Consider the following 11543-nt stretch of genomic DNA (forward strand, 5'->3'; position numbering starts at 1 on the left):
GTCCCCAGGCCTGGAGCTTTGGCTCTTCCCTACCTTGTCCCGGAGGTTGTTACAGAGAGGACAACAACAGAGAAAGGAAAATGAGCAAGCAAGGATGGAAACTGGCAGAACTGCTTCTCGAGGCTCATCACAAGCCATTTTCTCAGCCAGTATTTGAGGACAATGAGAATGTTTGACTCCTTAAGTGTGTTTTTAGGGTTTAAATCACCCTGCCTGGGGGCACAGGTTGGGAGGAAGGCATTGCCCCCGGGGAAGCGATTCGATTCCATCGCCTCTTCCCTGCGGTCTGAGGCACTCCCAGATGCAGCCAGACCACAGCAGGCAAACCAGGGTGAGAAGCCACGGCAAATCTCACCAATCTGGGGCAAAGGCAGACAAATCAAATGCAATGGAAGCAAAAAGCAGAAGGACGGGCCCCAAAGTGAAGCACAGCTCCTGTCAGCAGGGCACAGCTCAGGGCACCGATAGCAAAGTGGCTGCTCTCAGCCACAGTCAGCGTTTGCTTATCAGCTCTGGCGTGTTTTATCTCAGAAAGCTCCACCTGGGTTTAACCAGACCTCTCGCACTGGCCTGAGGCAAAGTCACCGTGGCTTGGTGACAGCACAGCAGCCTCTTTAGGCCTGAAGTCTTCTAAACGGTGTCCAGCTGCTGGGGACGCTCCCTCGTGTCACCTGGAGGGCCGCTGGAGATGTGAGCAACACGGACACGCTTGGAAGAACCACGCTATGAGCAGAGGGCAGGAAGGAGAAGCAGCAGCCACGCTACAGCTGACAAGAACCCAAACCCGCCAGGTGCAGCTACGAGACTGAGGCAGCCACCCACAGGCACACAAAGAGGCCGTAACAAGGGGCTGATGAAACAGAAACACAACAAGCGAGGGGAAAGCCAAAGTATCATCACAGCTGTTCACTGCTTGGAGGTCATTTCCCCACATCATAGATTTCCCCCACTATTCTCAGCCGTTACCTACTGAGGTATGGCTCTGGTGCATGGCTCTGGGTCCATGCACTTGTTTCCAGCTCCTTCCCTTCGCTGCTCCCTCCTCCATCCCATGCCCACCAGCTCAGAGCAACCTTCCCGTCTTGTCTGCTCCCTTGTGCTCTGTCCAGAGCCCAGACACCCAGCTCCTGCCTCCCTTTGCTCTACTGGCCCCTGTTGGTCTCATCCCAGCCTTCCCACCCAGCAGCAGACAGGATCCCTCCCCACGAGCCATCCCCCGTCCCCCAGCACCCTTGGGGCCACACCAGCCTTCCCTCGCAGCGCTCGGCCAGGCCTCCGAGCAGAGGCAGGACTCCAGGCCGAGAGGAAGAGGCTGTCCAGGAAAACTGGACCTAATCTTTGAGGCTCCTTTTCCATCCACCCCGCAAAGCAGCAGCAACCACAGGCACGTCGAACCACCACGAGGATGCCTTCCTTTTTGGAAAGGGAGGCGCATCCAGCCCACACCACCCCGAAGCAGGGAACCGCGCCCCCAAACCCCAGCAGCCGCTTTTTCACCCGTCTCGGGTCCACCACCTCCTCAAAAGCATCCTTACCCGACTCGTGACAGAGGTAGGAGTAAAACCCTTCCGCCTTCAGCATGATGAGCAGGGACCCCCAGCCCAGCAGGACGGCGGAGAAGAAGAGGTTCTCGATGATGGCCGTGAACGCCATCCACCAGCGCCGGCGGTGAGCGGTGGCGAGCGTGGGTGCCATTGCTGCGTGGGAAGGGTGCCCTCGGCCACAGTCTCAGCCTGCAGGGATCAGAACAACGACAGGAGAGGTCATGGACATGGCACAGGCTGCTCAAGGAGAGTGCAAAAAAAAAAAAAAAGTTTAAAAAGAGGGCACTCCGCAGGAAGGTAATAAAGGCTGCCCGGTGAATGAAAGGCACTCAGGTGTAAAGCTCATTTTTGCAGGCAGCGGCTTGCCAGGTGCCCTGGAGGAAAGGGGGAGCATGAGTGCCCTTGGTGCAGCCCCTCCAGCGCCGGTGCCGTGCACCAGAGGAGCGTTCAAGGGCTCCGTTCCACCTTCCGAGCAACAGGTATGAAAACACAGCAAATGTCCCCTGCCCAGAGCCCGCTCCCCCTTCGCAGCCCATTTGCAGGGCAGCAGGGAAGCACGTGCAGAGCTGGGAGCTGCCTCAGCACCCTGACCTCCTGCTGCTTGGGGCAGAGGCTGGGAGCAGGGAGGCAGCCCTATAGCAGCTGTAGTGTCCCAGCAGCTCTGCTCTGCCCCACGGGAGGCACGGATCTGCCCTGGAAAGCGGTCACGAGCGATGGTCCTATACACGCTCATACCGCAGGCGGGCTCAGCAAGGAGCCCCTCTTTGCTAAGCGCACGTCTGCGAGCAAGGCGGGATGCATCCTGCCCCATGCCAGCCCCGCAGATGGCTGGTGGTGGACAGCCCGTGCCGTGCACGTGCCGCCCCGCGGATGCTGCGGCCGGATTAACATCCCCAGCTCCACCTGTCCCGGTCCCCGTGGCCAACGAGAGCGAGCGGCAGCAAATATAGGAGCAGACCCGGTTTAGCTGGGGGAGCCCCGAGGTGTGGGGCTGCCCCTGGGTCATACAGCAAGTGGCCATTTTAGACGAGCTGGGTTTTCCCACCCCACACCCTAAAGCATGCCATGATCAAGCACTACGGGAAAACAAGCGGGCTGCCCGAGAGGGTCTTCGGGGGCTTGCCACGGGGCCAAGGTGCCACCACCCCCTTGCTTTCCAACCCCCTACAGCGGTGCCAGGAGGCCAGGGCCACCCTGCAGCCACCCAGGCTGCTGCAGAGAGCGAGCCCCCTGCCCCCGGAGCCCGCCTGCAGCCCCCCCACGGCCCCCCACCCACCCACCCACCCATGCAGCGCGCAGGCCCGCTGCCCCCAGCGCAGCCCGGACGTGCTTCCTCCACGCCTCCTCTTCCTCATCCCGTGCACCCGCGCGCCCACCGCCCCCAGCCCCGCTCCTCTCCATGCTGCAGCCCCCCCCCCTTGCTCACCGCCCCCAGGCACCCCGCTCTGCCCCCACCAAGCCCCCCGCTCACCCCGCTATGCCCCTACAAAGCCCCCCATGCACCCCGATCCCCCAAAAAAACCCATGCGCCCCCTTGCACCCTTCTCCGTGCCCACGGATTGCTCCCACACCCCCTGCTCCCCCCCAGCAAGGAGCCCCCTCTCCCTCCAGCACCCCTCCCAGCACCAATCCCACCCCATACACCCCTTTTCCCACCCCTCAGAAAAAAAAAACCTTCTCATCCTGCTACCCACAAACTGATGCTCACCCCACCCCGCTCTCCCCACACTCCCCCCCCCCACCCCGGCTGCACCTCTCTGTGCCCCCAGCACCACCCCAAGGGGGGCACCCCACTGTGCGACCCCCCCCTCCCCAATGCACCCCATAAGAGCCGACACCCCCGGTGCAGCCCTACCCGTGGTACGCCTGCTCTCCCCAAATCCCTTAGGGCGACCCAGCCCGCAGCCGGCCGAAAACGAAAGGGTGAAAAAGGCAAAAAAAAAAAAAAAAACGCGAAGGCAGAAAAATGGGGGAAACGGGGCAAGATGAAAGCAGAAAAATATGAGAAAAAAAAAATGAAAATATGGGGAAAAAATGAATATGAAAAATTAAAAAATTAAAATGAAATATAAAAATTTAAAAAATAATAAAAAATGATTTAAAAAAAAATTAAAATCGCCACCACCCCGAGCATCCCCCCGCCCCCCCATCCCCGGACCCGCTGCCGCTCACCCCGGCCCCGCTCCGCCGCCGCTCGGCGCCGCCGCGCTCCCCCCGGTGTTTTTATCCGCCCTCCGCAGCAAACAGCCGCCGCCGCCCATTGGCCGCCGCCACCACCAATGGCCGGGCCGCCGGGGCACGTGCCGGGCCCGGTGTCCCCCCCCCCGGTGTCCCCGGTGTCCCCCCCGCGGGGCCCGGTCCTCCTGGTCCTGGTCCCGGTCCCGGGGAGCGCAGCGCGGGGAGCGCGACGCGCACGGAGCGCCCCGGAGTCATGCCCGGGGGGGGCAGAGAGAAGGAACCCGCGAAGCTTTCCGGGAAAGGAAAGGGGGGAAAATAAAATAAAATTAAAAAAATAAAAGGAAAAAATAAAATTTAAAAAAATAATAATAAAATTAAAATTTAAAAAAAGTGAAGATTAAATATTGAAGAATAGGCATAAAAATAAAAGCAAAGTTAAGACATAAAATGAATAAATGAAATTAAAATTGAAAAAGAAAATAAAAATTTAATTTAATTTAATCATTAAAATCACTAATTAAAATTAAAAATTGAAAATTAAAAATTAAAAATTAAAAAATAAAAGGATAAAATTAAAACAAGGTTAGGATTAAAAATTAAAGTAAGGCTAGAATTAAAAATTAAGGTTAAGATTTAAAAATAAAGTTAATGAGGTTAAAAATTAAAAAAATGACGCTAAGATTAAAAATTAAGATTGTGATTATAATTAAGCCTAAAAATGCCGTTATCGTGAAAATTAGCATTCAGATTAACAATAAAATAAACTTTAATATCGTAATATTAATGTTAATATTAAACGTAGAAAAAACATTAAAATCAATATTAACATTAATATCACAATATTAAGATTAATACCACAATACTAACATTAACATTAAACATTAAAAAAAATAAAGTCAACATGAATATCACAATACTATCATTTTAAACCCATTAAAGTCAATATTAACATGACTATTAACGAACCAAGGTGGGTGCAGGATGCGGCCCCGCCGCATACTCCCCTCCCGAGCACGGGGGGCTCGGAGCCCTGCAGCCCCCGGTGCCCGTGGGGCCGGGTGGCGGGGATAGGAGTGGGATGAGGACAAGGAGCACGGCATCGAGTCCAACCCTGCCTCATGCCCCATTAGGTGAATTTTCAGATTCACCTAACGCCGAGTCCCAACACGGAGCCATCGCCCCTTGGCTCACTCCTGCACCGCAGCCACCCAGGGGTTTGGCCACCATGGGGCCATTTTGGTGGCCGAGCGAGCCCACAGCGGTGTTTGGGGCAGGGAAAGGGCTCTGGGGGGTCTCAAATGAGGGTCCCAACTGATGGGGGCTGAAGGTGAAGGCGCTGGGGTCCGGACAGATGGACACACAGCGCTGCGATGGGTGGGAGAGGAAAGCCTTCGGCCTCAGGAGGAACTTTGCAGCAGCGGGGCAGGAGCAGGGGTTTCGGCCAAAGCAAACAGCCATAAAAAAAGCCCAAGGAAAATAAAACAGCTGGGGCCAGTGCGGTGCCTGTGGCGGCCATAAGGGAAGGCCGGGAGGGCACGAGGCCTGTGGAGACCTCCAGAGCCTCGGGGATGCCGAGAGCGCTGCGGGGCTGTGTTTGTCTACGCTAGGGGGCAAAAAGAAGCTCTCAGGAGAGCTGCTGCCCTCTGTAAAGACGTCCAGGGAATGAGTAAACATCGTGGAGAGAAACACATAAAAGCTGAAGTGAGGGCGAAGCACAGCACTGGCACGGAGAGGCATTTACACAAACCGGCCAGGGACAAGGGGAGGCTGGAAGGGAGGCGAAAGCTCCTGCCCGGCCTCACCGGGGGTCTGTGGTGGGCTCCGGTGGTGGTCCTTGGGGTCCCCATCTAGGGACAGGTTGGAAAAGCAGGACACAGCCCGGCGAGGTGTCTGCTCCTCCCTGGGCCACCAGGATGGATGTCGTTCACCTTCCACAGGTTTTGGTGGTATGGGTGAGAGGCACCACAGCGGAGGAGGGCTGCAAGCTGGAAACCTCTGTGTGTGAGCATGGGGAGCGTGTGGCTCACGCCAGGGGAGACGTCCCCATGAAAAGTAAAAGGAGAAAAAGCAAAATGTCCCGAACTCCAAATGAGCAGCGCCAGAGCAGGGCTCACCTGCAGAGACTCAACCTGCGACGTGTGTGCCCCCAGCCCACCCCGTGTCCCCTCGGCCCTGCTCTCTCCATCACCCCCCCCCCCCCCCCCGGGCGGAGATTGGTTCCTGAGAGCACAGAATTACCTCAACAGAACCAGAAAATGCAAAATAAATAAATAAATAAATAAATAAATAAATATAGGTAGCAACAGCTCTCCTACTTCAGAGAGTATTTCTGGCTGTATCTTCAATCTGGAGAACAGCTGGGAAAACGAGCTCCTTTGGTAACATTTAATTTCCAGTCAGAGGCTTTCACACCCCTCAAAATAACAGAAAAATACACAGAGAACTGCTACCACCTAGATACACCTAAACCCAGCTGCGAATCCTCCGGCTCCTTGAGCACCCGGCGTGCCTGCCGACAGTCACAAGGCTCCCACAAAAATGCCATTTTCCACCCATTTTCTGTCCTTATTGGGGCCGGCGCAGCTCCTGGTGCACAGGGTGATGTTCATGGCCCCGCTTTGCTCATGGATGGGCGCAGTGTGGATGACTGTGGCATCTTGTGGTGCTTTGGGGCCGTGCACCCAGCTGGTGCCGTGCCCCATCCCATTTCACGTGCCGTGCCTCTAACACAGAAACCCACGCAGCCAGAGCTGCACAGATAACCCCTCGCAGACCCAGATATCCTTCAAGATAAGCAGCTAAAATTAATTTTCGCGGAAGCTGCCCGTGGCAGCCCATCGTCTCGCCCAGCAGAGCTCCGTAAAATAATCCCCTCCAGCGAGAAGCACCTTTACAGGGAGAGCCACCAAGGGGCATCCCGCTCCCCCCAGTGACCACAAAATGGGGCCCGTGGGATGCAGGGGGCAGAAAACAGCCCCAAAGCACTGCAAACCACTGGGGCTGCAGCTCTCAGCATCGTCCGTCTCACCGGCAGGGTCCGGCGTAGTGGGAAGGGAATGGGGATAACGGGAAGGCTCCGTGTGTCCAGCCCCCTGCTCAGGGGAGACCTCGGCTCCCCCAGGCTGGGACTGACCCAGCGGGGTCCCGCAGGTCCCCGCTGCCCCCAGCCACGGAGGGGGACGGAGCCGGGGGCTCAGGTGGCCGCGGGGGCAGCCGGCATATCCTCACTGCTGCTCACGGTCTCGTATTTGGGCTCTTCCTCGGGGGCAGCCTGGCCCTTCGTTTCCAGCCTTAGGGTCACCTCCAGGCTTTTGCCCCTCTCCGTGGCATCGCCAACCCCATCTTGAACCCCGGCACCTTTCAGCGAGGCCGATGCCAGCGGGAAGGACTGTCTCTTCCCGGGGAGGTGCTGCTGTTTGCCGGGGCGCTGCTCACCTGCAGCCCCCGGGACGCTCTCCCTCTGCTTGCAGCCATTCGCCGAGTCCCTGCGCTGCGCCAGGGCCCGGCGGGGAGGTTTTTGGATGGCCTCGACGCTCCTCCGCACCTTGGGCTCCTCCTTGGCAGCCCACTTGCCTTTCTGCAGGCTCCCCAGCCGCTTCAGCACAGCCTGGACCGGTCCCTCGCCACCTCCCTCGGTTTTGGGGTCCTGCCCGGCCGTCCCCACCATCATGTAGATGGTGGTGACGTTGGGCTCCTTCCCCTTCGCGTCCCAGCTGCCGCTTTTGGCGGCCGCTTCCAGGGCTTCCACCCTCTGGGCCACGTGCCTGGTGCCGGAGACCACCCGCCGGCGGCCCCCCGGGGTGGCCCGGGGCGATGGCCGGTGGCTTTCATCCCCCTTGGCGAGGGGATCAGGGCTCTCGTAGCCATCACTGGCCGGCTGCTCGGCAGGGGACTCATCCCCTGCTTCCCCTGATGTGGGGGACAGCTTGGCCGCCCCCCACGGGGTCTTGGGCTTCCGCCCGGGGCTGGGGGTCTCCACCGCCCCAAATTTCGTCCCCTCGGCGAAGGAGACAGAAGGCCGCTTGGCCTTGGCGATGCTGGAGGTGCGGGGGATGGCGAAGGGCTGCGAGACGTCCTCGGAGCTGAAGGCGGCCGGGTCCGGGAGCGCCTCGCCCGGGGGGGAGGCCCCGTCCTGCAGCTCGGCCCCCCCCAGCAGCGGGACACCTGAGGGAAAAGGGGGCGAGCGTCAGGGCTTGGGGGTGAGCCCAGGGACGTGGCTGTAATAGGGCTGTGCCCACGCCGGGCACGTCCCAGTGCACGAGACCAAGCACGGCCTTGGGGAGAGGGAAGTGAGGGAATAAAAATAAATGTCAGGCTGCGCCCAGCATCCTCGGGGAGCCCAAGGACTCTAAAAGGGTGGGACGGGGTTGGGGCAGCACAGAAAGGCTGCGGGGAGGGGAGGTGCAGCTTTGTGGGTCACCTTCTCTGGGAGGGACGGAGTACTCGGGTCCCTCGTTGTCGGTGTCGAAGGAGGAGAAGGAGCTGTCCGAAACCCAGGCGGCCGAGGGCGACTCGATGAAGCTGGGGTTGAAGGGGATTTCTGCGTCGTGGTGGGAAACTGGGGGGGAGAAAACAACAAGCTGAGGTCCGGGGGCGCAGAGCATCACCCACCCTGTGGGATTCCCCCACAAAAGGGCCATCGGCAGCCCCGCTTTCCTCACCCGTGACTTTGGGAAGTTTGTAGCCGCCCAGGGAGAAGCAGGGCAGCATAGCGCTGAGGTTCGCCAGCACCCCCTGCACGTGGTGCTTCATCCTGGCCACCACGTCGTCATCCGGCACGGCCGCCCTGCGCAGGAACAGGGGCATAAAGGCACCAAAAGGATGGGGTTTGGCAATAAGGGGCCCTTCACACTCACCTGTCTCTAGCATCTGCAGGGCCAGCGCTGCAGCAGCAGCAGACAACGCAGAGGAGCAGCAGGAGGAGAGGGACAAGGATGGTGGCGGCCAGAGCCCCGGGGGCCAGACCTGCATGGGGAAAACGGGATCGGGGTGTCCACGGCTGCACCACGACATCCCCGTCCCCTGGGGAGGATGCTGCGGCCCCCCCTCGTTTGGGTGGAGGAGGAAAAGTGAGGCTGCTCTTACTCAGCGCGCAGTCACCCCGCACGGGGTGGCAGGGCCCTCGGGAGCACTGGCACGGGGAGGAACAGTTCACGCCAAAATACCCCTCCGGGCAGGTGTCGTTGCAGCTGGAAGAGAAAAGAAAGGAGGGGAAATGCCCCCGGGGATGGGGGGTCCCAGCCTTGCCCCACTCCCCACGTTACCTGGGTCCCCAGTAGCCAGCCTGGCAGAGGCAGGCACCCGACACGGGGTCGCAGCTCCCCCAAACGCACTCGGGGCAGAGGAGCTGGCATCCGTCCCCGAAGGTGCCCACGGGGCAGGAGCTGTTGCAGCTGCCGAGACAAAGCGAGGAGGCGTCAGGGTGCCGGGACCCCCACCAGGACCCACGGCCGCATCCTGCACCCCGGGAGGCAGCAGGGGGTGTACCTACCTGGGTCCCATCCAGCCGGGCTCGCAGTGCAGGCACGACCCGGTCTCCGCATCGCAGGCGTCCCCATTCCGGCAGCGGGGGCACGGCTGGAGGCAGCCCTCGCCATGGAAGCCGGGGGCGCAGCGCTCCTTGCACAGGGTCCCGTTCCAGCCAGGCTGGCACGCCAGGCAGAAGCCATCCACGGGCGAGCAGGGCTGGCTGCGCTTGCAGTTCCCGCAGCTGCACGGACACGGGGGTGGCGAGGCTTCGGCATCCTCCCCGTCCCCCCAAAAAAATGCTGCATCCAACCAGGGCTGCCCAAACCTCCCCCTCCCCAACACATCTCCCCATCCAGCCAAAGGGATGGATGTACCCCGTTGATTTTCCCCCCCGTAGTGCCCCCAGCTCACCTGTGCACACACTGCGACCCGTATTTCCCCGCCGGGCAGGGCTCCCGGCAGCTCCTGCCCTGGTACCCGGGGACGCAGCTGCAGTGCCCGCTGAGGGGGTTGCAGGAGCCGTGCAAGCAGTCGCAGCGCCGCTGGCACGCCGGCCCCCAAAACCCAGCCTTGCACTCGCACTTGCCCGTCTCCTGGGTGCAGGGCGAGAGGTTGCAGGAGCACTTGAAGCTGCACCTCCTGCCCCACCAGCCCGGCAGGCAGCGGCAGTGGCCGGTCAGGGGGTCGCAGTGCGAGCTGGCGACGCTGCACTGGCACTGCTTCTTGCAGCTGGGCGACCACCAGCCCGGCTCGCAGCGGCAGGCACCGGTCAGGGGCTCGCAGCGGCCGTGGGGCCCGCACTGGCAAGGGAATTGGCACAGCTCGCCCCAGCGATCGGGGTGGCAGGTGCAGTGCCCGCTCGCCGCCTCGCACGTCCCGCCGGGGTGGCACGGGCACCGCTGCTTGCAGTCGGGGCCCCAGTACTGCGCTGGGCAGCCTGCGGGGGGAAGGAGATAGGGGAGGCAGAAGGAAGGGTGAGGAATCACAGGGAAGCCCCCCCAGCATCCCGGGGAAGGCTGGCGGAGGTGGGGAGCACTCACGGGAGCTGCAGTCTGCGCCGAAGAAGCCGGGTTTGCAGCGGCAAAGCCCCGGTCTCACGCACACCTCGTCCGGCCCGCAGGCATCCTCGCCTTCGCACAGCGCTGTCGGGGCACATCAGGGTGTGCCAACCCCACCAGGGTGGCACCACGCGTGGTCCCCACCACCTCCCGCACCCCCAGTGGGGCTGGCACCCCCCTCTCCACCATCAGCACCCCGCTCAGTGGGCAGCCGGGGGCTCCCCACAGGGCTGTGGGGCCAATGGCGTGGAGGAAACTCCCTGCCGAGCGTGGGGATGAGGATTTTGGGTGTCATCCATCCAAGGCTTACCAGCCGTGCACTCCCGCCCTTCCTGCTTCCAGCCGGGGCAGCATGCCAGGCCCGCGGGGGGGCTGTGGGACAGAGAGGGGGCATCAGATGGGGACCGGGGGGGGACAATGAGATAGGGACCAAGGTGGGGACCAGGGCTGGGTACGTCTGTGTTCAGCTTCAGGGCTCTTTGGCTAACATGAAGCTAAAGCGGGGTGTTCCCCCCCCAGGGCTCGGTCTCGCACACGGGGAAGCCGCGAGGCCCCGGGGGCTTTGCTCCGGAAGGAAGTTGGGAAAATAGAAGGAAATTTAAGACGCTGCAGCCAGCGTGGGCCGCGGGGCTGGTGCCGGGACAGGCGCGCCCGGCGCTGCCAACACCACAGCTACGGAGCCCAAAACCAGGGCCCCGATGCTTTGGGAGAGGCTCAGAGGTGTCCTGGTGACCCCAAAAAAAGGCAACAAAGCACGGTGTTGATGGAGAGATCAATGGACAAGGCAAAATAGCAGCAAATGGGCAGGGATATCAGCTCCCAGTGCTATTTAGGATTTGCTGCCATGATGTTTCTGGCCTGGTGAGCATTAGAAGTATTTCCAATGCTCCCAAAACCCCGCCATTGCCCCCATACACTCTTGGTACGTGAGAAATAACCCCATGGAGAAGGGATTTGAGGGCCTGGAGCCCCCCAGCACCATCCTATTCCCCATGCCCACACAGCACCGGGCTGCAGCTCCCCGTCCATGGAAGGCTGGACCGAGGATCCCACCCTGCTGCCACCCAAGGGTCCCGGGGTGGTGGTGGCACCCACCTGTCCGCCTTGCAGACGTTCCTGCCGTCAGGATCGAGCTCCTGGGCAGAGCCCTGCACCCACAGCCACAGCCACAGGCACAGCAGCGGCCGGGCGCTCGCCATCGTGCCGGGGCTGTGTCCGTCCGTCCGTCCTTCTGTCCGTCCTGTCCCGTCCCTCTCCTGCGGCTCAGCCTCTTCCTCCCGCCAGCCTTGGGTTT

The 11543-nt window shown here is 60.7% G+C and overlaps 2 protein-coding genes across 2 annotated transcripts in view; both read right to left on the minus strand.

The window, feature by feature from the left end:
* Positions 1–3767, minus strand: part of SLC43A2 (solute carrier family 43 member 2) — a 28785-nt gene extending 25018 nt beyond the window's left edge. The window contains exons 1-2 of the mRNA XM_082776050.1: positions 3717–3767; positions 1536–1733 (exon numbers count right to left, since the gene is read on the minus strand). Of these exons, the coding sequence (XP_082632176.1) occupies positions 1536–1695 (160 nt within the window). The 5' untranslated portion in view covers positions 1696–1733; positions 3717–3767. The remainder of the gene's footprint in view (positions 1–1535; positions 1734–3716) is intronic.
* Positions 3768–6093: 2326 nt separating this feature from the next.
* Positions 6094–11485, minus strand: SCARF1 (scavenger receptor class F member 1). The gene is made up of 11 exons (XM_082776628.1): positions 11345–11485; positions 10560–10621; positions 10232–10333; positions 9603–10128; positions 9214–9432; positions 8987–9115; positions 8808–8911; positions 8579–8687; positions 8384–8508; positions 8143–8280; positions 6094–7886 (listed from the first exon to the last, which is right to left on the minus strand). The coding sequence occupies exons 1-11, from the start codon at positions 11446–11448 to the stop codon at positions 6916–6918; spliced, it is 2589 nt and encodes an 862-aa protein (XP_082632754.1). The 5' UTR covers positions 11449–11485; the 3' UTR covers positions 6094–6915.
* Positions 11486–11543: the final 58 nt, after the last annotated feature.

This window comes from Aythya marila (genome assembly GCF_965140915.1).
Source record: "Aythya marila genome assembly, chromosome: 20".
NCBI classification, from domain to species: domain Eukaryota; kingdom Metazoa; phylum Chordata; class Aves; order Anseriformes; family Anatidae; genus Aythya; species Aythya marila.

Excerpts from the sequence above, each read along its gene's own strand:
- SCARF1 (XM_082776628.1), bottom strand. The coding sequence starts at position 11,448 with ATGGCGAGCGCCCGGCCGCTGCTGTGCCTGTGGCTGTGGCTGTGGGTG. Across the intron at positions 10,622-11,344 it reads AACGTCTGCAAGGCGGACAG|CCCCCCCGCGGGCCTGGCAT; the intron begins GTGGGTGCCACC and ends TCTGTCCCACAG. Across the intron at positions 7,887-8,142 it reads CTCCGTCCCTCCCAGAGAAG|GTGTCCCGCTGCTGGGGGGG; the intron begins GTGACCCACAAA and ends CTTTTCCCTCAG.